The following is a 26,214-nucleotide window of genomic DNA, read 5'->3' on the forward strand; positions in this document are numbered from 1 at the left end:
TTTTGGCTGGTGAGAAATCGAGTAGTAAGACCTAAGATATTTGATATCCTTGTCTTAAGTTCTATAGTGGGACTCATCAGTTTATAGTATATTCTGTATACTATTGCAAGTTCTTGCATATTTTCTTTCATTGTTATGCCATCTGTCTTGAATCTCAGTCTCAGACAGTGAGCAGCATATATAGAGAAGTTTGAGAAGCAGTTGAAATATGCTACTTGGTTGCATAAAGATGCTTCAAGTGTTCCCAACAGACTGGCTTGAAAATTTGTTAGTCTATTGTCTTGTAAGACACATAGTATTGAACACTTTATGCCTTCTCGAGTAAAAAGTTGTATGCCTACTTGGACTGCTCCAGTATGCATAAATTGATAATTTTTTGCTTTTGCTCTAGTAACTTCTTGAGGAATGATCATAAATAGATCTCTCCTATTGTAGATGGAGTTGTAAATTCCAATAATTTGAAATGGTGGATGTCCGTCGATCAATTCAAACTTTCCTCTTTTATAGATATGTTTGAAATCTAATTTAGAAATTGCAAAGTTTTTTACCTCTTGTTCTATTTCATTGTATTCGAACTCTTCTGCATTTAGGAGTTATACTCCTTTTTTTTTTTCAAAGATGCTCATCATTTTAACATCTCTTGCTACCAAGTGTTTTGGTTTTTCATATTTGATACTAGTCAAACTAGTAGAGGGTTCTAGAAAAATCATATTTGGAGTATGATTCTTTTCAGGTTTTTCTAATGGTTTGAACCCATTAGATTTCTTGGATTTTATTGGAAGATTTTTCTTATTTTTCAGTAAATGTTTCGTAGAATCCAATATTTCTGTATGTTCACTGATTTTTCTACTAACACTTGTTAGCTGTTCTTCTTCCATTTTAGAAAGTTCTTTGATATAATCTAGTTTAGTTTCCAATTTCTCTAATTGGAAGATTATATCTGGTAGTTTTTCTAGATGATATTGACATCTAGATAATTCTTTTATCAGATTCTGATGTTTCTCATCAGAGAGTTTTAAAAGAGAGTTCAACTTCTCTATAATTAATTCAGACATTGTCCCCATTGGGGATTCCTTTTGAGCTTTTTCAGCAAGCTCTGATACCAGTTTAGGTGGATCTAACCAATGCTCAAATAATCAAGAGGTTTTTGTTCCTCTTTAAGAGTATTTTTGATATCCTTCGAAATTTTATAGATTCTTTTCTGGACTATAAAAATAATATCTCAGTAACTTAGGATTTCTCTCCCGAGTCTAGATCTAAAATCTTGTAATTGTCTCAACTTTTCTCTTACTGCTAATTTTTTTACTAGTTTCTCTGTAAATAACTAATAACTCTAGCCTTGAAAGGACTGAAATTATGAAGGTGAAAATTAACTTTTTACCTTTGAATATAGAAGATGAATTTCAGCTGTAGTTGATATCTAAATAAATAACTTCAAAATATGGGCCCACCACGCTCCATCATAAAAATTAAAAATACTGTTTACACTAGTAGAGTAATATTGAAATGGTAATATTAAAAAGGATGGTAAAAGATAAAAGGGTTACTAATTGTATAATATTAAGTGAATTGGAAAGTTGGGAAGAAAAATGAAAAAAGTTAATGGGGTGTATGGAAAGTATTTTGATAGAAAGTGGGTAAGTGATCATTATTCCTTTATTTTTCTAAGAACATCTACTACGAATTTTGAAGAATATAATAGCTCGATTATACTAGGAAGATCCGGGACCCGAGCCCACACACATCTGAAGTGTCACTGGCAGGAGATTGCCAGCAGACGAAGATTCTTCCACGTGGCATCATATCTCTCACCACACTCCGCCACGTGTCAGCGAATGAGGTCAAACCGAGCCTTTGTGGAAACCGATTTGATTCAAATCGAATACGTTACGCTTTGCCTCGTTGCGTGACTCCCCCTCAACTCCTCTAGTTCCGAAACTGCCACCACCAGGTTACCCTCCCCCAGGCGAACCCGCCGAGGACAATTAAGTCATTTTTTAATTCTGAAATTTTGAGGCAAACGTAGTGATCTGAAGGAGTTAGAAAGAAGCAAAATGGGGATTTTGTGGAGGATTTCAGAGTAAGCCAAAGCTTGTGGAGAGGAGAGAGATTCGAAAATGGGATTCTTCAGCACCATTTTTGGCCTCTTTGGATTCGGACTAGGGATTTCGATTGGTCTCGTCGCTGGCTATTTCCTTTTCATCTATGTCCAATCCTCAGATGTTGAGGTTCGCTCTCTCTTCAATCTCTTTCTTCATACACACAATGCAAATCCTTCCTCTCAATTTCTAGGGTTTCATCTTTGTATTTTGATTTAACACGCCGAGGATGCTCAGTTCTATATCAACACGATGTGATTTGATTTCGCTAATTTGTTTTTGTTCTTGATTCTGTTGGAAATTTCAACCTGTAACTGATATTGAATTATAGGTTTCGTTTCGCTAATCGTCTGGAAATTATTGGATGTTAGAGTGTTTGTGTGTGTGTGTGTATAGATTATAGGCATGTGCTTCGGTTTTCGAGTTGTGTGTGCTGCAGCATTCTTAGGCATATAGATTTTACTGTGAGCTGTACAATATGAAGTAAGCAAAGCAATTTAGGTGCTTCCGAGCGCGAAATTGCTGCAGTTATGATAGCTCGGAAAGAGTAAGAGACTTGGCAGATCATGCATGCAAGGTGGTTTTACTAGGAAAGGGACTTTGCATAAAAGAGCATGTATACTTGCTCAGGCATACTTGTGGAGAATCGTTGATTTCTGTTAATTTTTGTAATCTTAGTGCACAAATCTACATGGACTGTGTCCGGAGAAACTTAGATGGTTCACAAATAGAAGTGACTTGAAATGGATTGAATAAGTTTATGAAAACTATCAGCTCACTAGGCAAACAGGTGTGTGTGTGTTGAATAAGTTTGACAAGAGTATATAGAGAAAAAAGACTGGCGAAAAAATTATGCAGCATGTTTCATGTAAGCACCGCATCTGTATCTGCCTTTGCTTAATGGTAATTGATTGCTGTTGTTCAGAACCCTGAAATTCGGCCGTTGGTTGAGCAAGACTCCGAAACTTTGGAGCGGATGCTTCCTGAGATACCTCTTTGGGTGAAGAATCCAGACTATGATCGCGTATGTAGTTACTCTGTTAAAAATTTCTTTGTTTTATATGTTGTGGTTCGTAACAGCATAGGTGTTTTAGCACTTATGTTCCTGCTGATAATTTTCTTGTGTCCTTGTGCAGGTTGATTGGCTAAACAAATTTCTTGAGTATATGTGGCCTTATCTTGATAAGGTGATTCAATATATTTGGATAATTTTAATTATTCATAGCTTATGGGTTTTTCATCTAATCTCGACTTTCTGGTTAAGCTTCATGGCTTTCTCTTTTTGTTCTTCTATAGGCGATCTGCAAAACTGCTAAAGATATTGCAAAGCCCATTATTGCCGAGGAAATACCGAAGTACAAGATTGAGTCTGTTGAATTTGAGAAGCTGACTTTAGGTTCCTTACCACCAACTTTTCAAGGTTAGCCGACCTGAGATTTCTCTTCGGAGTTTCTCTCACGACCAACTTTTTAAGTTTTAGAACATTAGGGTATCCTTTGTTTAACTTTGAGGCTAATTTATTATCATACATCAGAGGCACCTTAGTGGTCCTTGTTTCCTCTTCAATTACTGCGTATGGTTCATTTCTTGAGATAATTTGAAAATTGGTATACTAAATGTTAATGTACTTTGTAGGTCTTGTGTCATGGTTACATATATTTATTTTTATATTGATGTACTTTCAGAACACTGCATTTATGTTTCTTTAAATCTTATTATCTTTAGGTATGAAGGTTTATGTAACTGATGAGAAGGAGCTGATTATGGAACCCTCAATTAAATGGGCTGCAAATCCTAATGTCCTTCTTGCTGTTAAAGCATATGGAATGACAGCAACTGTTCAGGTCTTGCATCTTACTTTGCTAAGAAAATGCTCGAGTTAGTTAAGATGTGTGTGTGTGTGTGTGTGTGTGTGAGTCAGTGAGAGTTACTTCTATTAATATATTATCGTGTGGTTTATTTCAGGCGGTTGATGTGCAAGTTTTTGCTGCACCACGTATTACTTTGAAGCCCTTGGTTCCAAGCTTTCCTTGTTTTGCCCAAATCAATGTGTCTCTCATGGACAGGGTCTGTGTTAAAAGAGATATCTAACAATAGCATCTAACTTTAATTTGGGACTTGTTTACATGAATATATGTTAGATATGTTTTATATATTTTGTTCAAGAATCTTCATCTTTTTTATGCTACTATGATGCAAGTGCTAAATTATGTCTTGGGCAGTTGGTTATCTGGTTTGTTTTAACCTATAACTAGTGGCTTTAACCATGCTATATTGTTTTATTCTAGAATCCTTTTGGAGTTCCATATCATACATGTTTTACTTTACACGTTTAAATCCATTTCGGAAGTCCAGATTATCCTGGTATTTGCAGGATTGTGTTTCATCAGGAATATTTTTTGGTAAATCTATTCAGTATGGTTTACCTGCTGGAATAGTCTGTATATATTATTACTAATTCTTTACTTTTTCCCTCTCTTTTGCAGCCTTATGTTGACTTTGGATTAAAGCTTATAGGCGTTGATCTTATGTCAATACCTGGCCTTTACAGATTTGTCCAGGTGCTATTACTTTCTCTGGATGTCATTTGCAGAGGCGTATCCCCATTCGAAAAATACTTGTGCACTTGCTAAGCCTAGTTGGTTATAATTCATGCTAGAAACCTGATTGAGAGATCATAACTATATGGGTTATGTATCCCCATTCAAGATGAAATACTACTTCTGATCATGAGAGTATGCAAACTGTATTCTAATTTCATCTAAAATCATCCTTTACTAGCTATTATGAATATCATTTTGGGAGTTACTATGCTTTTTATTTGTAGTATTTGGCATCAATGTGTCATCAACTCATTTTACCTGTTTGACCAGTATAGGGAAGTTATTTCACAATTAATTTGGTGCAATATGTATAAAGATTGAAAAATGTTTGATAGTGTATATTTGAAATTGTAAGTACGCGCAACATATGAATGCAGACACATAATATATTCATGTGCCAGATAGAATGCAATAGAGGTTAGAGTATGGATTAAAATATCGGCCATGGGAGATTTACCAGGAGTCCAAAAAAAAAAATATAGGCAGATATGTCGTTTATTGATTGGAGATTTTTTATTAAAGACAAGTTCCCCAGTAAGATACTTCGGCAATAGGGATGTATTGGCAGATCTTTCATTTTCTTGGGTCAATGGGTTTCATTCTTTGGGTCAGGGGGTTAGAGTTGAATACATTTTAAGGATAAATGCATTCTCAAGATCTATGAGCTAGCAATAGTTTTCTCATTGCATCTCTCAGTCCTACTCTGGAGTAGGGTCCTTAGAACTGGCTTTCTGGTGACTAAGTTGTTGCTAGAAGTGTTAGTTTTGTATTTTCCAGGGGTTCTTAGCTATACTAATGCATATGTTATGCATATGAACCTAGTGTATAGATGGTTCAAAGCGGATGGTAAGTTGTGTTGGTTTCAACTATTATAGATCAGTGTGTAGATCAATTATGGAGAGTATAGGGTTTGATCTTCTTATTCTTGTGACCCCTCCATTTGCCTGGGAAGTTGAATGATTTGTTCCTGTTTATTCATCACTTCATACTTGTGCTGATTTTTTTAGAAGACTTCTTCCTCTTGCTGTTAAGCTTATCAGTTTGTAATATTGGTTTTGACTGCGTTAGAAATGGCTTTCCTGCAGGAGCTTATCAAAGACCAGGTTGCTAACATGTATCTCTGGCCAAAAACTCTTGAAGTACCGATAATGGACCCAGCAAAGTATGTTTCGGCATTCATCTGAAATATGTGGCAAGTACTTTCTGTTGCTTCTTTTGGCTGACAAAAGTTCTTTGAATTTGCAGAGCCTTTAACAGGCCTGTAGGACTTCTCCATGTGAAGGTTCTGAGGGCAATGAAGTTAAGAAAGAAAGATCTTCTTGGTGCTTCAGACCCTTATGTAAAACTAAAGCTCACAGAGAGCAATATGCCATCAAAGAAGACCACTGTTAAGCACAAGAACCTGAACCCTGAATGGAATGAGGAATTTAATATGGTTGTCAAAGACCCACAATCTCAGGCTTTAGAATTTTTAGTTTATGACTGGGATAAGGTATAATATTCCAGTTTATCAATCAGAAGTCATGTTTTCTGTTTTAGCCATGTATGTCTGAAGCATTTTATCCCTTCTTTTAGGTGGGAAAACATGAGAAAATGGGTATCAATGTAATACCTTTGAAAGACCTCCCCCGTCATGAGCCAAAAGTTTTGACTCTGGACCTCCTTAAAACTATGGACTTAAATGATCCTCAGAATGAGAAGAACCGTGGGCAGCTTGAGTTGGAATTGACTTATAAACCCTTTAAAGAGGAGGACATGCAAAAAGGGTATGAAGAAACACAGACATTAGAGAAGGCTCCTGAAGGAACGCCACCTGGTGGAGGTTTGCTTGTTGTCATAGTTCATGAAGGTCAAGATCTTGAAGGAAAGCACCATTGTAATCCATCTGTGCGACTTATTCTCAGAGGGGAGGAAAGAAGGACCAAGGTATGAGGGTTCTCGGAACATTTGAAAATAAAAATTTACCCTATTTATTTATTTATTTTTCTTTTTGAGGTATCCTGATTTTGATATACTTGCTCTTTTGTGCTCTTTTGAACTTTCAGTATTTGAATGTAGTGTAGATTTTTCTCTGCCAAGTATTATACCGTATGCCTGTGTAAAACTAGGTAATCTCTATTATACCCTATATGCCTGTGTAAATACTGTTTTTCCAGTCAAAAGATGACAAGGGATAAGAGTATCAATTCAACATGATTGTTAGATGTTCATATGTGAAAGGCTGGATTTTGGATTTTTTTTTAATAGATTTTTGTGCCTATCTTACTCACCGCCGCAGAATAGCATGTATGCATTCCTCACTTGAATATATAGGTTATACCATGTACAACTCTGTGTAAATCTTGGTAATGTATGTTATCCTTCAAAGTTACATTGATGGTGATATTTTCTGTCAGAAGATGGTAAGGTGGAGTCTATGAATTTAACGAGATTATTAAATATTGAAAGAGGCTGGATTCTGGATTTTTTTCTTTTCTTTTCATTTTTTGTGCATGTGACACACAGACTCACAGCCGGAGAATAGGATGTATGCTTATATTTTACTTGAATGGTGAAACTGTACAAAGTTGTTCTCTAAATGGTTCATCTTGTTAATAAAAAAAATTCAGAAATTGTAAGATTCTAAGATTATCACATAATGTATGCTTATGATCTTATTTTTTGATTATGCAGCACCTAAAGAAGAGTAGAGATCCAAGATGGGAAGAAGAGTTTAAATTTGTGCTTGAAGAACCTCCCACTAACGACAAACTACATGTAGAGGTTGTCAGTACCTCATCAAAATTGGGCCTGCTGCATGGAAAGGTGAGGATCATATTTGTTTTTTACATGGTATGCAACTATATATTGCACAAAAATGAACAGTTGTAGATTCTATTGTATGTCACTGCTAGGACAAGCATGCTGCATTTTGAGTGATCTGTTAAAATATAATTTTTGGTGAACTGCATTTTACCTTATCTATATCGACTAGATATCCCTTTGTGGGATCTTCTTGAGCCGTTGTTCATATTGATAATCAATGAAATAGCTTTAGAACAGAAAGCAAATCATGGTTTGTTGGCAAAGGTCCTAAGGTCAAAGTCCCCTCCCCCCAATATTCTTTGATAAAAAAAAAAACGATGCAATAACCTTGTGTTTCTACTGCCCTGATTTAGTGTAGCATGCTGGGAATATCTCCGGTACTTGAATTCTGGATCCTACAAAATTCTTTTTTCACATTTTGCTTTGTTTATGATACATGATTGAAACCATAATTTCTTTTGGAATCAGGAATCTCTGGGCTATGTCCAAATCAGTCTTTCTGATGTCATTTCCAACAGACGAATTAACCAGAAGTACCATCTCATAGACTCAAAGAATGGACAGGTCCAGCTAGAGCTGCAATGGAGAACTGCTGAATGAGCCGAATGTTTTTCATTTACTTTTATCTTTTAAACTTGAAACAGGGTCGATACTAGCACACCACATGAAATAGGATTCCTATACTATCTCCTAAGCAAATATCGGTTTGCTTCATCTACGTGTACATGGTTGTAATAATGATGCTACTGGCAAAGTGATACTAAATGGTTTGCTTTGCTCATGTATTAGCATAGATCTGGGTTGGCTGTGATCGATTACTTTAGTGAAGAAGATGCTCACATGGAAGTAATGGGAAGTAAAGTACTCGAGATGCTCACACGGAAGTAATGGGAACATCTTCCTTTTTGTCACAATGAGAATCATATAATTGACTTTTGTGTATTTCCTTATTTTTCTGTTGTGTAATCAAGCAATATCCATATATACTGTCTTTGGATAACACATTAGAAGAAGCTTTAGTGGACCCTCTATTTTGTAATCTCATAGAACTGTGAGACTAGATTGAGCAGATTTAGAAGCTGGCTAAAGAAAAAAAAATTGAGTTGAAGAAACTAGAAAATTTTCTGCTTACTAGAATTATTATAACCCAAACAAAATTGTTCAGTACGTAGATTACGGATTCAAATCTTACTGCGATTAGAGATAGGGGGATGAAAATACTAGTAGTGCTTTTGATGAATTATAAAAGTTCCTTTGAAGGTAGTCGGTGAGTCTTGGCATGTTTGTTAGCTGACCTAACTAACACCGTGAATGTCACAAGTTAAAATTTCACTAGCAACAGGGATGATTAGGGTGAGGATAAAAAAAGATTAAAAAAAAAAGGGTTTAATTCGAGAAATACTTGGACATGCACTTCTTGAAAGGTGCACCGCTCTATATGCTATTCTGCTTATACTCTTTTAGGTACCACTTAAATGGAGCCTAAGTTTCTCTTATAGGTATCTATGGAAGTTAACGCTCTAGGTATCGGTGGAAGTTAACAAGTAGAAGTTTATGGAGCATGGATTAAAGTTATGTGTCCGAATTTGACTGCGAAACTTGCAATTTTCTTTTTCTTTTATTTTGAGAAAGAGATTTGAACTTAGAACCTCATCCACTAGTAGATAGAAAATATCATTAGACCAAGATTACATGTAACAAAACTTAACAAAACTCTATTTTAATCTCCTAATTAGAATTTTAGTCTCAATTACTATTTTTCGACGCAAGCAAAGCTGCAAAGAGATATAAAATTCAGAGATGAATTTTCTTGGGTCAGAAAATTCTAGAAATGGATGAAAAAAAATCAAGTTATCCAATGGGGCTGGTGGAGCGCGCGTGATCAAGTCTAACAACCTCACTCTTGTCTATAGCCATTTCTCTTTCATCGCTCTCATTACTCTCACACTCTCTCTCTCTCTGATCGTTTCCTCTTCACTCCGAGTCGCCGCAGTAGCCCTCCGTCCTTGCTCCGATGGCGTCGCCGGTCGTCGACAAAGATTACCTCAAAGAAATCGATAAGGCTCGCCGTGATCTCCGTGCTCTCATTTCCAGTAGAAACTGCGCTCCGATCATGCTCCGACTAGCGTACGCTCTCTCTCTCTCTCTCTCTCTCTCTCTCTCTGTCTCTGTCTCTCTCAGTTGACTGAAGACCGTTCGGCTTGTTCTTCGTTTTCTGCGTCTTCAACGTAACTGTGTTCATACTTTCATGTGATTACTTGTACGGATTTTGTTTGAATTGTAATCGCCGTGATGTGAATGTTTGTAGGTGGCACGATGCTGGTACTTACGATGCGAAGACGAAGACCGGTGGGCCTAACGGTTCCATTAGGAATGAAGAAGAGTATACTCATGGCTCTAATAGTGGATTGAAGAAAGCTGTTGATTTTTGCGGTATGTTCATATTGTTCGTATATTAATCTTTGATTGACTTATTTTTCTTGTTAATCTTGATCTTGGTGAATTCTGTATATGAGAAGTGAGAATTGGTTTTGTGATTGTTGTTTGCATACCTGTAATTATTTTCTTGAGGAATGTATTCTGTCTTAGCTGTGAACTGGGAGCAAAGATAGAAATCTTGTTTGCAATTCGGATAGCTCAAGTACTTGTTGACAGGATATTCTCTTGGGTTTTAGATGGTTTTACTATCTTGTATATGTAACGGAGAATACTGGAGGAATTTGCTTAGTTTGGTTAGCTTTAGACCCCCATTTGTAACAAGAACCTGTACAGGGGAATGATAATAACATAAGCATGTCTATATTTCGGTTGTCACAAATGTGTGTATTTGTAACAACACTGTGAAAATTTCTATGCTTCTGGCTATAATGTAAGATAGTATAATTAAAATTTACAGTAACTACATTGATGCATTTGTTAGTCACATCTAATTATTTCAGTACGTTATTCTTTATACTTATATGGATGGTGGTTCTCTTTCTGATGTCAGAGGAAGTGAAGTCTAAGCATCCAAGGATTACTTATGCAGACCTGTACCAGGTGATTGTAGTTTTAAAAAGTGACTCTGTTTGCAAATGATAATACAAGTATTTTCCTTAAATTTCTTAGACGTAGCATGGATTCTTCAATGAAGCTATTAAAGGACAAAATTACTTTATTTTTAGCTTGCTGGTGTTGTTGCTGTTGAGGTCACTGGAGGCCCCACCATTGATTTCACTCCTGGCAGGAAGGTATGAACTGGTCACTTCTTTCTTATTTCAAGAAAGTAGCTAGTTTCCTCATAATTGCTTGTTAAATATTTCTATCTAAGCGTCTTGTTGTTATGTTTAGGATTCAAAAATTTCTCCCAAAGAAGGAAGACTTCCAGATGCGAAAAGAGGTCTGTTGCAATACCTTAGATATTTTTTGCAAGTTTTATACAACCTTTGCAAATATATTGGTCGTCCAGTTTGCTTTATGCTAGCATCTTGAGTGGATCGTAGATTCGTGAATGTTATCCATTGAGGTTTTGGAATCTTCTAGTTAGACTAGATGAGCAGTTCGTAATAACATTTCTGTAATATATTAGCATTCTGTTTGGTGTTGTTGTAGTGCAAGATGAGGAGAACAAAGAAGAGAGCATTTCAGATCTTATTTTGCCATCTCAATCATGTCAACTCATTATTTTCTTCCAATTTCTGTTCTGTATACATAGCTTGAGTTTCCATGCGATAGAAGTTTGCATTATTGCGTGATGGGATGGATTCGGTACTGAGGTCTTCTTTTATGTAGTTTAGAGGTGAAATTGTGAAAAAAATATATATATATGATGCACGGGGAGACTGAAGTGATGCAAGTCGCATGTCACCTGTGTGCACAGTGCATGGTCCTACATATGGTGGTCTTTTAATGCAACTATACTGTCATTGATTCGTAGTTGTGGACAGTTTCTTTACATCGCTTAATACTAGGCGTCAAAATGCTGTTCTTGTATTACAACAACAACAACTCAGGCTTTCCAAATTTTTTTTTTCATTTTATTTATTCCTTTTTGTCAAAACACTGTGATGTTCTTTGAGAAACTAGGAAGTAAAGCTTTTCTTCAAATACACTCTGAAATATACTTACAAGTTATAAGAATTATTTTTGAAGCACTGGGATGCATTGTGTCCTGTTAACCCATTTCATTTCTAGAAGCTGCTTGCTTCCATGTTGAACTCAACCATCCCCTCCAGGGCACCTTATCTTCTAACTTTGTTAATGTACTTAAGAATGCTAGATGCTTGGGTGAAGATGCCTGTTTGTTTGTTTGTTTGCGTTGCTTGTGCAATTTCAGTTAAGAAATTTGGATGTTGAATTCTTCTTCTGTCGATTGGATTCCAATTATAGGTGCACCACATCTGAGGGACATCTTCTATCGAATGGGGTTATCGGACAAGGATATTGTTGCACTCTCTGGGGCTCATACGCTGGTAAATCTTCCTTTTGTTTCTCTTTATGGCTTTTCTTTGGTATTAGATAGATTACATGCTCATTCTGTTAATCTTTTATGGTCTTATAGGGAAGGGCACATCCAGAGAGATCTGGTTTTGATGGTCCTTGGACTCAGGAACCCCTGAAGTTTGATAACTCATACTTCGTGTAAGACTTAAACATGACGATGAAAATTTCATAATTTCATATTATTATGCATGCATGTCTGTCATGCATTTGTACTCTTTCCATTTTGGTCTGAAATTCTGAATGCATGTGTACTCATTGTTGATACCAGAGAATTGCTGAAAGGGGAATCAGAGGGATTGCTGAAACTCCCATCAGATACAGCTCTGTTAGATGATGCTGAGTTCCGTAAATATGTTGAGCTATATGCAAAGGTAATTTGAGTTTGTTTAGTTCTATTTTACTGCTTGAAAGGTTGCATAGCACAGCCCTGCTTGATTAACAGTCTTGGAACTTTTAGAACTACTTTTACTATTATATAGAAGTTGGTGCTACCTTTACAAGAGTATCAAATGTGCCTCACCGATGTTCCCTTGGCTCATAATCTGGTCAACCCTAACCTGTGAACCACTGGAAATTGGTAGAGTTTGATTGAGCTATTTATATGATGGCTTACTTTTTATTAACCCCTGGTAAATTGTAAACAATCCCACCAAAACAAGTTTTGGTCTGGATTAAGAGCTTTTGTTCTTATGAACTAGGAATGGAGCGCACTCGAGTATAATAGCTTTCTTTTATTGTTGCTTGTGGTCTAAGTTTTATGAAGTCCCTGCGATTTTTTTTTTTTTTTAAATGAAAGTCCCTGTGACTTCTGCATTGACATAAACTTGATGATCCGCTACTTATTAGTGTAATCAATTTTATAATGGACTTTGCTGTGGTGACTGATTAATACTGGGTTAGACCTGGGGCTCATTGCTGTACTATGCAAATGGAAGAGCTCTTCAGGTGACTGTGCCACTTCTAATATGAGGCTAATTTGGTTAAATTTCGCACTTGCTATCACTAAGGTTATTTTGGGAACCATTTGGAGTGAATATGATTCTCCCAATCTGGTTCTTGGTTGAATGAAATGAATTATTTCAGTGAGATGCTTAGCTAGGGATGCGCATTGGTGGGTTCTAGTCCCTGCCCAAAATGGGTGATTCACTGATGGAGATGAGGATGATTGGTGACCTGTGCTGTCCAGTTTTCATACATTCTTACTTTATAAAGTATCATTGTTATTCGTTAAGTTAGGTAATGCTTTATTTGATTCTTCATTTTAGAACTCACATTGTATAGATCAATTACTGTTCTAAATGTCCATGTTTATATGGAAAAGAAAGGAGTTCCCACATGTAAGGATGGGGTATCAAAATTCCCCATGGGACATGGATTAGGAGTGAGTTTACCTTGAAAAGACGGCAGGGAAAGAATTTTAGGATAAGAGATGGGAAATACTGTTCTGATTGTGATATGTTTCTATTTGATATGCTTTCTCTTTTCACCTTTGCTAAAATTTGGCATATGGCAGGATGAGGAGGCATTTTTCAGAGATTATGCTGAATCACATAAGAAACTCTCTGAGCTTGGGTTTACTACAAGTTCCTCCAAGATTATTGCAAAGGATAGCACCATAATAGCACAAGGCGCAGTTGGAGTTGCAGTTTGTGCTGCTGTCGTGATCCTGGGCTACTTATATGAAGCTCGCAAAAGAATGTAGACTTGCTTGCTGATTACTCTGGATCCCTTATGAATAAGTGACATTGAATTTTGTTTCTTTATTTTTTCGTTCGCTTAGATTGAGAGAGGTCTGTACTTCATATCTTTGATAACATTAATATCCCATTCTTCCGTGCAGCTTAGCTGGTACATTTACTACTAGAAACATACAAGTGAAACTTTGAGTCATTTTGAAGTAAACAATATAGTGCACAGCTGACTTGAGTAGTTATAATCACAGAATATGACATCCTACAAAAAAAGTTGGTTATCGAATGATGAGGCATACTGGCTTGTTCAACAGATTTGTTTCTTTCAGTATTCTTCTTCTTAGTTCTTACATCAGATTAGCACCTGCTTTGTAAACTGGTATGATCCGCCGAGGAATCTTTATTCCTGATGGAGTACTTGACCTACTTCACTCCGGTTGTCATTCTTCTTGGATCACCTTCTTTGTGTCATTTATGTGCTTACCTGTCTTTGGTTAAATCCCTAAAACATGGTTTGGTTGGTGATGGTAGAAGGTTGCCATCTTGAGGGACTGGATTGAAGTCCAGCCTCCCCTAATATCGTTGGAAATTAATGAGAAGGGAAAAGCTGTTGTGTGTTGTCTATATCGAAATGGGTACCCAAACTAGGAACGTATTATTAGGAGGAACCCCAATTTTTATGAAGCTGTTTATCCACCATTGGTGGGTCATTGAAAAATAGACCCCTGCTTTGGTACAAAGAGCCCCACATGGGAAGGGGAGGGCGGCCAAAGAGGTAGGTAAAGGGTTTCACAGGACAGTCCCCCACTGTCCCACGAGTCTTGCTCAATACCTAAGCACATGCATGATCTCCACGTGTTAATGTGCTGGCTTGGTCACCACAGATTGTGTGAAATTGTTCCTCGATCCAGAACCACGAGAGACCCTGATCAAGTCCCTTAACCAATTTTACCTAATTCTATTTCTGATTTGATTCTTTATTCCACGTTTGTTGTCTAATTGTGCTTCATTGTCCATGTGCTAATGTAGGAAAAACCGGTTGCGGACAGAGACCATTGTGCTGCTTAATCACCGGTGTCATCCACACAGCCTAACACTGTGCTATCATTGAGTGCAATTCGTTGAGAATGGAGATTGCTGGAGAGGTTAGAATCAATCAATGCACTCTAGTTGCATCTTATTTCGATGAGTTACATGCTATTATCTTTTGCTGGTTCAGTTATGATTATCTTAATTTCTCTAAGACAATTGGTTGAACACTTTATCTATTGAATATTTTAATTAATGAATCGAAATGGTGGCACCCTCTTCGATCTGCTAGCTAGGGTTATACATGTGGGTTTTGAGATGAAAAGAAAGTAGTACTTTGTGCACTCTAGTTATTACACTAAGTTTAACAAACTACATCTTCTTGATTATGCTTTTTTGTCTTTGTGGGATTTTTCTGTTGCTAGATTATGGACCAATGGGTTTAATGCAAGGGCTATGGATGGGTTTTGAGAGGAAAGGAGAGCAAGTAGTTTGTGGGGAAATGAGATCAAAAATCATTAAATCATGCCAAAGGGTTCAACATCAGAGGGAAAGGGGCAGACTTTGGACTAGGGTGCCTGCCAGGATAGTTCAGAAAGGATGAAAAAAGGTAGGTGAAAGAAATACACACAATAATACAAGTGGACCTTTCTCTCACTCTCCCCCCTATGAAAACAACCTCTGCCCATGATCCTTTTAACTCCTACCTTCCACTTGAATTCCATGATGAGAGAGAGAGAGAGTGCATTTGTGGTGTAGTGTGGTGGGTAACAAATAATATGCAAATTGGGAAGGGTGATAACAACAAAAAGGTGAATCAACACCTTCCCATTCCTAACCCTACCCCCTTTTGTTGCCTAAACTTGCACCACAAGGTTGGGGATGAAAAGGAAAAGTGGAGGGTGAACCAAAGCCCACATACAACTACAACCACACTCATTACCTTTTCCTATACCCTTCTCCCTCCTTTTATTTTCATCATCTCTTCCAGCTCTTCTAGAAGCCCTCTCTCTCTCTCTCTCTCTCTCTCTCATGCATTTACCAATAGAATAAAGAACCACAACTACCATCTCTGTACTTATGCACGAGAATAGCCAAACCACTTGGGACATTTCTTCCCAAAAACCCACTACCAACAAACTTATAAAAGAATTCATTGGTTTATGAATCTGCCTCAGTTCAACATATGCTTGTAATTCCCACTCTACCACCTGCAATCTACATTTACTGATCAGCTGGCTCATGATGACATTCCATTGGAAGCTCTGAAGAATTCAAAGCTAAAACCAGTTGAAATAATCAAAATTCAAATCAAGTCTCATGGTCAGTGTAAATGGTCCAATTGGTTACCTGCCAACTACACCATTATTTTAATCATATTATGTTGTCTAGTGAGGCAGACTCGAATTTATTTTATCCTATAGTTTTTGGACCAGCAGATCACAAAGAATTTCTAGAAAAGAGTAACCAAAAAAAAAAAAAGAATTTCTAGAAAAGAAGTCTCTACGGTGCTCTGAATTATTAAAATTCCGAAGTTAAAAATGTATTTACGATATATCTCACGCAATGAACGATTTAAAATTTGAAACTCTAAAACATTATAGAACACATCGGAAAAATCTCACCCATCTTCTCTCATATTATATGTACTTTACTTTACACCTACCTGAAGGTTACCTGTAGGGCCTCAGTTAATGTCCCTTTAACTTATTATATGTGATTGATGCCATAATATCATCAAGTGAAGAGAGGCCACCAGCCACTCCCTCTAACCTGTCTCACCAACTCGCATCTAGAAGCAATTAGGGTCCCTTCTCTCTCCCTCTCCCTCTCTTTTAGTCAAAAGCCTATAAAATCATACGCCAAGTCCTCCACAAGGGCCGGCCTTTATGTTTCAGCAAATACAAATAGAAACTCCTCTACCATTTCCAGTTTCCACCACCACTCTGCTACAATAAAAATAAAAACCAAAGCCAACAACAACAGCTACTACTTCCAACTCTCCAAACTCTTGAACTTGCTTAATGGGGAGATCTCCTTGCTGTGAAAAGGCTCACACGAACAAAGGAGCTTGGACCAAAGAAGAAGATGATCGCCTCATTGCTTATATCCGAGCTCACGGCGAAGGCTGCTGGCGCTCTCTGCCTAAAGCAGCCGGCCTTCTTCGCTGCGGCAAGAGCTGTAGGCTGCGGTGGATCAACTACCTCAGACCGGACCTCAAGCGCGGAAATTTCACTGAAGAAGAAGATGAGCTCATCATCAAGCTCCATAGCCTCCTCGGGAACAAGTAAGGGCTATGGAAAATTATTTACTAGTAACCTCGTCGTCCCACTATGAGAACAAAAAGACACACACTTTTTCAAGTTCTTAAACATTAATGGGTTTTGTTTGGATTCTGTTTCAGATGGTCTTTGATTGCTGGGAGACTACCGGGAAGAACAGACAATGAGATAAAGAACTACTGGAATACCCATATAAGAAGGAAGCTTTTGACAAGAGGTATTGACCCTGCAACTCACAGACCACTCAATGAAACACCTCAGGACTCTGCCACAACCACCACTATCTCTTTTGCTGCTTCTTCTGCTATTAAAGAAGAAGATCAGAAAATCAGCACCAGTATTGGGATTGTGGGCAGCAAAGACTCAAAAAACCCAGTTCAAGAGAAGTGTCCAGATTTGAATCTCGAGCTTAGAATTAGTCCTCCTAGCCAGGCCAAACCAGCTGAGTCTTTGAAGAGTGGGGGAAGAGGTGTCTGCTTTTCTTGCAGTTTGGGGTTAAAGGACTCAAAGAGTTGCAGTAGCTGTGGGATTGATAATATTGGTGCCACAAGTGCCGGCACTAGTAATATTGCTTATGATTTCTTGGGATTGAAAAATGGGGTGTTGGATTACAGAAGCTTGGAGATGAAATAAGATTGATTAGTTGGAGTCATGAAATTGTAATATGTAGTTCTAAGTTGAGTGGGGGAGAAATCAGATGGAGATAATCTCTTGAGAGCTCTCTGTATGTTTTCCCTCTCTTATTATGTCTCTAATTTTTATTGACTATTAGAGCATATTTAGTATAATACCAGTACAGCTGATTGGGATTTCCCCAGATCATTTATCTGAATGTGAATCGTCTTCTGTTTCCAAAAAAAAAAAAAAAAATTATCTTTTACTTCTTTCCTCTTGAAAGGACAAATTGGGTTGTCAGGCTCACACCAAATCTTCAACTGGTGTTCTTTTATTTTTATTTCCTTTTCTTTTGGGGACAATTTTCAAATGGTGTTTATTGCTCTATGTTATGGTGGTTGTTGCTACCTGCAGCAAAGTAAATAAAGAGTTGGTAAATAATCTACTTGTACTTGCGCTATTCAAATGTGCACCCAAATTAAGGGAAGAGAGAAGTTAATTTTGTTGTAAATGAATGAGTTGGTTAAGTTGAGCCATGATGCATCTTCATCTCAATTTGCATGATGAGAAAAGAGAGGTTAAGGTCGCATTTTTATTTGGATCAAATAATGAAAGAGGATGCGGAAAGGGGTTTTAGATGTAAATGTTATGCTTTTGTTAAGTTCTTTCCTGCATCAAAAAAGCTAGGGGAGAAAGAGGTATTCTAAATCTTGTGTATTATCACTCTTATGCTACAACAAGTACTCTTCAATCGTAGATAACTAGATATTCAAATTCACATATATGGTTTTTTTTTTTTTTTTTTTAAATTTACAATGAATTTTAATAATTGAATTTTGAAATTGATTCATAGATTCTTTATTGGGGGGTTTGTCTTGTTGTTGAAGAAGGCATGGGATTTTTATTACGGAAAGGAAATGGATAAGCTCTGAGAGGAGGAGAAATAAGGAAGATAGGGAGTGGTGGGCAACCTATCATTTCTCAGTTAAAGGTCCGAAAAGAACTATTTAAAAAGCGTGAAGGAACTAACAACTGTCCGTAGTACCACTACCATCCCTCTACCAACCTCTTACCCTTTAAATTATCTCGATGGTGGCCTTGACCCAACCTACCATACCCTACTATTTATTGCATTTGCAAAATGAAGACCATATCTAGCTACATTTCCCGCCCTTATTTGAGTTTTCTTCTCCTTATTTGTAGGAACTCCTTCGAGTTAGAACTTTGAACCATTCGAGAGGAAATATATATTAGTCATTCATCGTGTCCTGTGGTAGCCTATAGTTACTATACGGTAGCCATTCCATATAGTAAACTTTGGGTTTTTAGAATCACTTGGTAGCTCGAAAGCATAAGCAAAAGCCATCACATACATTTTGAATGAAATTAATAAGATCAACATCCTTATAGTCACCGAATCACTGCAAAGCTTGGAAAACCAATTCGACATCCATCATTTGTAAGTCTTCTACTAAAGAGAATAGGTGTGGAGCGCATAGACCTTGTATTAGTATTAAAGAGGTACGTACAATCCGTAATCAACTGTAAGGTTCAACAATAAGTCCGGACTCACAAGCAAGAAAAATTGTAAAGAATTAGGGTTTAGATGTATAAAATGATGAATTGTTTGACAAGAAAATACTTATTTTTTTATGTAACATTACTTGTAATATTTGTTTGCAGGTTGGTGTCACCAGCTACCTCCATTAAGTATGTAATGGGGCATAACAGATTTAACAACATGGAGAGAACAGGCCGGAGAAGTATATATCGTTGGAGTACGATATACGAAGTCGGTGATCATAATTATATAAAAATTGGTTTTCATGAATTAAAGTCTCTTCTAACAAATTGATTAGACTTGAAGAGTCAACTCTATTCTTTTTCATCTTTCATTAATTCAGTATAGGACCTTCCATTGAACCCCCTTGTAAAGGGCAGCTGAAGGGCACAAATTGCTTGACTTCCGAACAACTTGATCGAAGCTTGAAATTATTTGATCCAATTAAGAGGCACACCTTTACAACTTGATCATAGCCAGAAGAGTTGAAGCCCTTATTTGTTGACTTCATTTAGAACCAGATTGTTATGTTATACGGTTATACCTAGAAAAGTAGAGCTACCAGATTTCATAGTTTTGTCAGCTACTGTAACCTAAAAATTAGTCTCCTCTTCGGTTTAGAATGACAGATAGACTCTTGTTTTGATCTAGTCATTTCGTACTTGATCCGCATTGGCTTAAGAACACTAGAGTATATATGCCCAGATAGTTGGAACTGATTAGTAAGGATAGATGAAAATAAACAATATTGGCAAAAACAATTGGGTCTAAAATCTAAAGCTAATAATTCTAATAGGCAATGAGCTTGATTACTTAAAGGCCATTATTTATTAGCTAAAGAATTTTCCATTCTATAGATCTATCTGTTGTGTATCATAATGTTTGATTATTGCCTGGCGTAATTTTCAATATTTATTGTTCTTGATAATTTGCTGTTTGGAGAGTAGAGAATTAGGGATCTGAATTGGAGACCTATATATTATACAGTGTTTGTGTTGCATGAGAATAGGACTGGAGAAAACCTACGATTAGAAACAAAAAGCTCTAGATGATTAGGGCACCGGTGTGTCACCCTTATACGATCAAATACAAGACGTTAATGAAGTAATAAGCATAGATTCGTATGAACAGCTTAACTTCTCATTGCGCACTGACAATATATATAGAAATTCTATCGTCATAATGACTAGAAAACCTTAAGTAGGCCACACATAATAACCCTAGTCGGTTATCCACTCTCTTCCCACATTAATTAGGTAGCAAAAGTCTAATTATGTGTCCAATATGGATCATACACATTTATAATCTTTAAAATTGTGACCGTAGTTACTATGAGTCGACTCGTTGACCCCAAATAAAGCAACCCTAGATATTGCCTCCACTCTCCTCTCGAGTCTCTCCTGATAGCGACATTCGCTATTGCTCGAAGTAAATGATTAGGAAGCATTTAACCGAGAGTATACCGACTCATGTAAATTTCAATTAATAATTAATTAAAAATAATAAACATAAAACTTCCGCTGTTTAACAGAAAATGCACCAAATTTCATTTGATAATTAATTAAAGGTAAATAAATATAAAACTTCCGTTCCAACTGACTAAAAATACACCGGATCATATGCTTAACTACTAAAGCAACAATTTCAACTACGTCGTACCTCCTTATATAACAATCAAAGTAATTTACTACCTGTCACTATAGTTACATGGGCTTTTTATATGGTTATAGTTCTCATGCTGCTTGCCTCGATCATGATCATGATCATGATCATGATCATGAATTTGACCAAAGTGGAGGTCAGTGAGTCACACCCACCATCCAATTTTTATCAACAAGCATCTAATTCAATTGGCTATGTCACTTGGGTCCGACCAGAACGACAAAATCAAATTCATCGATCGAGCTAGTAGTGCCCTAGCTGGCCTCTGTTTCTCTGGTTTAGACTTAATCCGTGACCACCAATTTTCCAATCATAGTAACAATTCTATTTTATACTAATCAGAATACTTATCATGGTTTCATGGATTAACAGAGGCAGACAAAATCTCCCAAAGAAGAAAGACTTCCCATTTCCCAAAAGGCGAATTCAAGAGTCCAAGACATAGAGATGGTCATGAACAAAAGGACACACAACAAAATTCCAAAAAATACGAAAAGTAAAATTGAAATTATAACATAAACAGAGGAAAGGGAAGGAAAGGAAAGGCCATCCCACATTGAGAGAAAAAGTAGCATACTTTTCAACCTTTTGCGCTCCTTTGCGTTTTCTTTTTCAAAGGTGTTAGGTAGAAGCATCGGAAGCTTCCATCGAGATATTTTTCATTCTTCTCCCTTATTATTATGCAATTGTCTCCTAATTATTACTGTTACACCTTATTAGGTTCTTAATGGGTTCTCTTGCAAATGGGTCCTATAGGGTTTTCTTCTGGATCCTTTTTTTTTGGGTCATAATTCTTCTGGATCCTTGGGGTTTTACTTAAGTGACCTCAGGGTTTCAATAATTAAGCAAAGTGCCTCATATACTCAACATGGTTTGGTAGAAAGGTACAATATCCCAACTGTTGCTAGATCACAACATGTCCAACTTAATGACAAAAATGTGCAATAGGGTCCATGTGCATGTGTAAGACTAATAATACCTCACCATTATCGTGCCCTATCTTCTTCTCCCATCAATAAAATTGAAATTGAATGTCAAATAGTTTGATGTAGCCAACTATTATTCACATTGCCTTGATGGCTTGATGTATCATTAAGAAATTGTGGGCATGTGTCCAGAAGTAGGTATATTCACTAAAATACTTATGAGTTCTTAGTTCTTACCTTATTCTCCTTGAAACAACTGCTTAAATATTTAATTGAGTGAATTCATTTAATTTTTCTTTTTTTATTACAGAAAGAAGTTACAAAGAAAAATCGCGAACAGCAACCCCTCTCAGCTGATCCAAATGAAAAACACAGAAAAGAGAAGACGCGAAATCCAGAGCTTAGGATTTTGATGGTTATAGGTAACAACTGGTATGTTGATCAGCTACAAAATTAGCTTCTCTAAATATATGTTTGAAAACTATAGACTGAAACTGAGAAGTCAACTTCTTGATATCCCTAACTAAAAGATTTATGCACCAAGGAACAGAAGATCTATCCATAATACTGTCAATTAGAAACTTTGAATCTCCTTCCACAATTACGTTAGAGACATTTTGAAGAAATGTTGTATGAAGACCTTCTCTTAAAGCAGTAGCTTATGCAACTTTACCCTTTCGAGTGAATTCATTTATTAGTTGATGTTAATATTATTTACCCTCTATATGAAGTACCTACCTATAAATAGATTCTAAATATATATAAATCTTAGACTTCAACTGTTATTCAAACATTTACAAACTGAAGTATATCTTAGGTTCTATATGCATGGATAAAGTAATTTTGAAAAGAATTTAAATTTGGCAGGTTTAGATTTGTTTTTTGTTCTTTTGAATTATATTGTAAAGGATTAGCTTTTAGGTCTATACGCACATGAACTTAATCAACACTTGAATATATATATGGATTTGAGGTAAGTACATCTGTTGCCAGAAGATATAACTTTATAACGCCCACTAAATCCCTATCTAGCAAGGGTTTCCATTGAAATGGATCGAGCTTTATTCTCTAAGAATATATGTTAGGTCTAAATCAACTACGCTAGTGAAGAAAACAGTGATTGGTTAACATGCAATGGCAGCGTTGTAAATGGTTGGGTGATCGAAGGGCAACACAAAAAGGCAGAAAAATAGGGTTCCATGTCGTCGTCTCCTTTCCTTCTCTGATTGAAAAGGAAAGGAGGGTCTCTGTCGAAGACGCTACCAACTCCCCTCGTTTCTGGGCTGTAGTTGGCAGCCGTCCGACCTTGGCTCATGTGCTCGCTTGCGGCGGTGGCCCCACCCCCACCACCTTCCCGCTGCTTCTGGGCTCCACCAACCCACACCACCGTTCCTCGACGACAGTCCGTTTTATAATAGCCTTATAATGTATAGCAAAGATACCAGAAGGAAACAGACTTGGACGTCGATCACCACCTTCTTCTTTCTTTCTCTGCTGGCCAGACACTTCCTCTGTTTTTTTCTGTTTTTCTTCTCCTGCTAACTACTGAGGTCACCTAATTAATTAAGTTAATTATTTGTACGTTGTGAAATATCTTATCTTTCACCTAACCTACCATCTTGTTCTTCTCCACGTCCTAGTCAAAAGTTGATTAGGGTTTCTAATATATTCGACTGGAAACAATGTAAAGTTAAGGATCGACCAGAAGAACATGCATATATGTTGATTGACATCCAACTCGGATCCATGAGCAAACAGTACCTAACTTTCTACTTTTCCTTTGCATGGCCTGTTCTATCACAAACATATGCGTCCAAACTCCAAACACAATTTAGGTGCAAATATCTTAATTAATTAACTTGTTAACTAGTAATTAATCCTCCAAATAGCAACACAAATATTAATTTGCTGCCAAATTTGGGCCGCGGCTTCCGTGGAATGAAGGAGAAGTTTCTTTATAACTAATTCTTCTCTACTCGGGAGCGTACGCAAATGGTGGCCTCTTGCGAAAAAGTTTTGGGGAATTTTATACGTATAACTCGATTGCAACTAGATGTTTCTCAATGTACTTATGCACAACCGGAGAGCTTAGTTTACGAGACCCATAGAAAATCGATCCCTTGATTGTTAGTGCATGACCCTTCCCCTTCCTATTTAGGTATCTCAAAATTTTGTTGCTAATTTGAAAAGAGGGATACACGTTGCTCCTACCAAATCTGTGTTGCCCCAACAACAGAAAAATGGACCTTCATCATTTTCTAGTGTTTTATCATTTTATAAAGAAAGAAAGAAAAATGAATTATCACAATTAACAATACCATACAACAATGACTATGAGTCTATATATGAGCTAGCTTTTAGCACATTTTCACTGGATTGCCAATTTGCCATGCTTAATTATACAACTAGATATATTAACCGGCCGGTAAGAATAATGTATTTGTGTTCCTAGGACATCTTATATAATTAAGCCAATGCTTCATGGAATGGTTAAATTTTTGAACTACCATATATGCCCTCACATAATATAACTATTAATAAATAAATCTTATATAATTAAGCCCATTCTTCATGGAATAGTTAAATTTTTGAACTACCATATATGCCCTCACATAATATAAATATTAATAAATAAATTATTTCTATATGAAGATAAGATAGTCAATACACTATATCATATTTGAAAAATTTGCAATACCTCCTATGAAAAAAGGAGAAGCTTCCCTAAAATTAAGAGAGAAATTGCTATAACTTTTTTAATTTAAAAATAAATAAATAAATAAAAGTCAATTGACATGTGCGGAGCACATGTTATAGGGCTAGTATGAATAATGATAATATTTTACATGCGACTACTGTAAGCTACAATATTAATTATATATTAACAGAAAACCTTAGTACCTAACCCTCACCTGCCGCTACTCTAGTCCCGGTCACTATATTTAATATTTTGGAGTGGTAAAGTAAGCAAATAATGCATTTGGACTTCTGCAAACTCTGATGTCCGGATTTAGGGTTTCTCGGGTGCATTGAGACTTAAATGTTGAAGGAGAAACCCTTCTATAATCAGCTATAGGTAGAAAGAAAGAAATATATTAATTAATTACTCTATAAGTAAAGTTCCCAAAAGTAACATGTAGTCGTTACATCTTCCTCCAAAGTTGCTTATTCAGTTGACATTTTTAAAGCTTAAACCTTACTCTATCTTAAGTAAATTAAATTTCCATGGATGATGCGGGACGTTATAGCGCTATCACATCATTAACAAAAAGAATTAACAAGATGATGTCGAAGATGCATTGTATCCGAATTATATAATAAGTTAGGTCAAGGCCTTAATTATCTATTAGTTTGTATTATTACGCTTCATGTATTAAAACAAGAACAATTGTCATTGATATGAATAATTTGATTATACTGATACCAGGGATGCCCAACATTAATAGTTTAGGTATTGGGTGAAAGAAACTGCATGCCATTAGGAACTTTGAAGGTCCTTCCAACTAATGAATCACGTACTACCTTAATCTACAATTACTTTCCCGGCCCTTAGTTCTCTCTATCATCTCCTTCCTCTTTGGCCCTTAATTACTATAGTTACTTTTCTCCTTCATGCATCTTGTTTGCATCAATTATTACGCTTATTAGCTTATGCATCGCTTGCTTTTCAATCCGATTATTCAAAGGAAGTGTCGAGCGTTTATCATTTTTTTTTTTTTTAGCAATTAAATAGAGTATTAGGCGATATTAGTTCCTCTGCGACAGCCGATATGGGGTGACTGGCACCCACCCACAATCTCGAAAGAAAGGGGGCCATCGCAACCGGGAACCCACCGCCCATCCCTCTATTTTATTTTATTAAAAAAGGAAAAGAAAACACAAGAAGAGAGAGGGGGACAAGAACTAAAATCTCTCTGAAAACAAAATGAAATAAAGTACTCAAAGTGAGCACTGAGCTAAAATAGTTACGAACTAATGAATAGAGCAATCATGCAGCAGAAACAACCGTTGCATGAAATCAATATTCAAGCACTTCAGAATTAGCTAATACGGAAATTCGGTAACCCTTGCAGATTGTGAACAAAGGCAGCTGATGCACAAGGAGGGCAAGAGTCCCACCAATAATGCCCCTCATGATCCACCCCATAGTTAGCTAAGCAATCAGCCACTTGATTCCCTTCTCGATAAATATGTGAAAACTGAATCTGCATAGAGGAGAGAATGGTACAACAATTGACCCAATCAACACTTAGACGCCAAGGGACTGAGTAATTTTTATTGGCAAGAAAGTGAATTGCTACCGCTGAATCACACTCAATCCAGAGAGAAGTCCATCCTTTTCCTGATGCTATTGAAACTGCATGAATAATGGCTTGAAGCTCTGCTTCTAGGGCAGTAGCAATACCCAAGGAACCAGCAAAACAACCCATACAATTACCCAAGTGATCACGAAAAATAC

The 26,214-nt window shown here is 36.7% G+C and overlaps 3 protein-coding genes across 4 annotated transcripts; all 3 read left to right on the forward strand.

The window, feature by feature from the left end:
* The first annotated feature begins 1,930 nt into the window (after positions 1-1,930).
* LOC133740748 (synaptotagmin-1-like) lies at positions 1,931-8,489 on the forward strand. Of its 2 annotated transcripts, XM_062168699.1 has the most exons (12): positions 1,931-2,228; positions 3,025-3,123; positions 3,236-3,286; positions 3,396-3,519; positions 3,825-3,943; positions 4,065-4,166; positions 4,586-4,660; positions 5,788-5,864; positions 5,948-6,194; positions 6,278-6,628; positions 7,376-7,507; positions 7,976-8,489. In XM_062168699.1, exons 1-12 carry the CDS (start codon positions 2,118-2,120, stop codon positions 8,105-8,107), a joined length of 1,620 nt encoding a protein of 539 aa, XP_062024683.1. In that variant the 5' UTR covers positions 1,931-2,117; the 3' UTR covers positions 8,108-8,489. The 2 variants fall into 2 exon arrangements, with proteins under 2 accessions (XP_062024683.1, XP_062024684.1); XM_062168700.1 differs by lacking the exons at positions 1,931-2,228; positions 3,025-3,123; positions 3,236-3,286; ... (2 more) ...; positions 4,065-4,166; positions 4,586-4,660 and adding an exon at positions 4,684-4,834.
* An 867-nt stretch (positions 8,490-9,356) lies between these two features.
* Positions 9,357-13,879, forward strand: LOC133735298 (L-ascorbate peroxidase 3-like). Its single transcript, XM_062162717.1, has 9 exons — positions 9,357-9,634; positions 9,816-9,940; positions 10,497-10,546; positions 10,672-10,737; positions 10,838-10,886; positions 11,876-11,958; positions 12,048-12,127; positions 12,258-12,360; positions 13,503-13,879. The coding sequence occupies exons 1-9, from the start codon at positions 9,522-9,524 to the stop codon at positions 13,689-13,691; spliced, it is 858 nt and encodes a 285-aa protein (XP_062018701.1). The 5' UTR covers positions 9,357-9,521; the 3' UTR covers positions 13,692-13,879.
* A 2,637-nt stretch (positions 13,880-16,516) lies between these two features.
* LOC133735299 (myb-related protein 308-like) lies at positions 16,517-17,875 on the forward strand. The gene is made up of 2 exons (XM_062162718.1): positions 16,517-16,996; positions 17,114-17,875. The coding sequence occupies exons 1-2, from the start codon at positions 16,734-16,736 to the stop codon at positions 17,622-17,624; spliced, it is 774 nt and encodes a 257-aa protein (XP_062018702.1). The 5' UTR covers positions 16,517-16,733; the 3' UTR covers positions 17,625-17,875.
* Positions 17,876-26,214: the final 8,339 nt, after the last annotated feature.

The sequence above is a fragment of the Rosa rugosa genome, chromosome 3 (assembly GCF_958449725.1).
Source record: "Rosa rugosa chromosome 3, drRosRugo1.1, whole genome shotgun sequence".
In the NCBI taxonomy this organism is placed as follows: Eukaryota; Viridiplantae; Streptophyta; class Magnoliopsida; order Rosales; family Rosaceae; genus Rosa; species Rosa rugosa.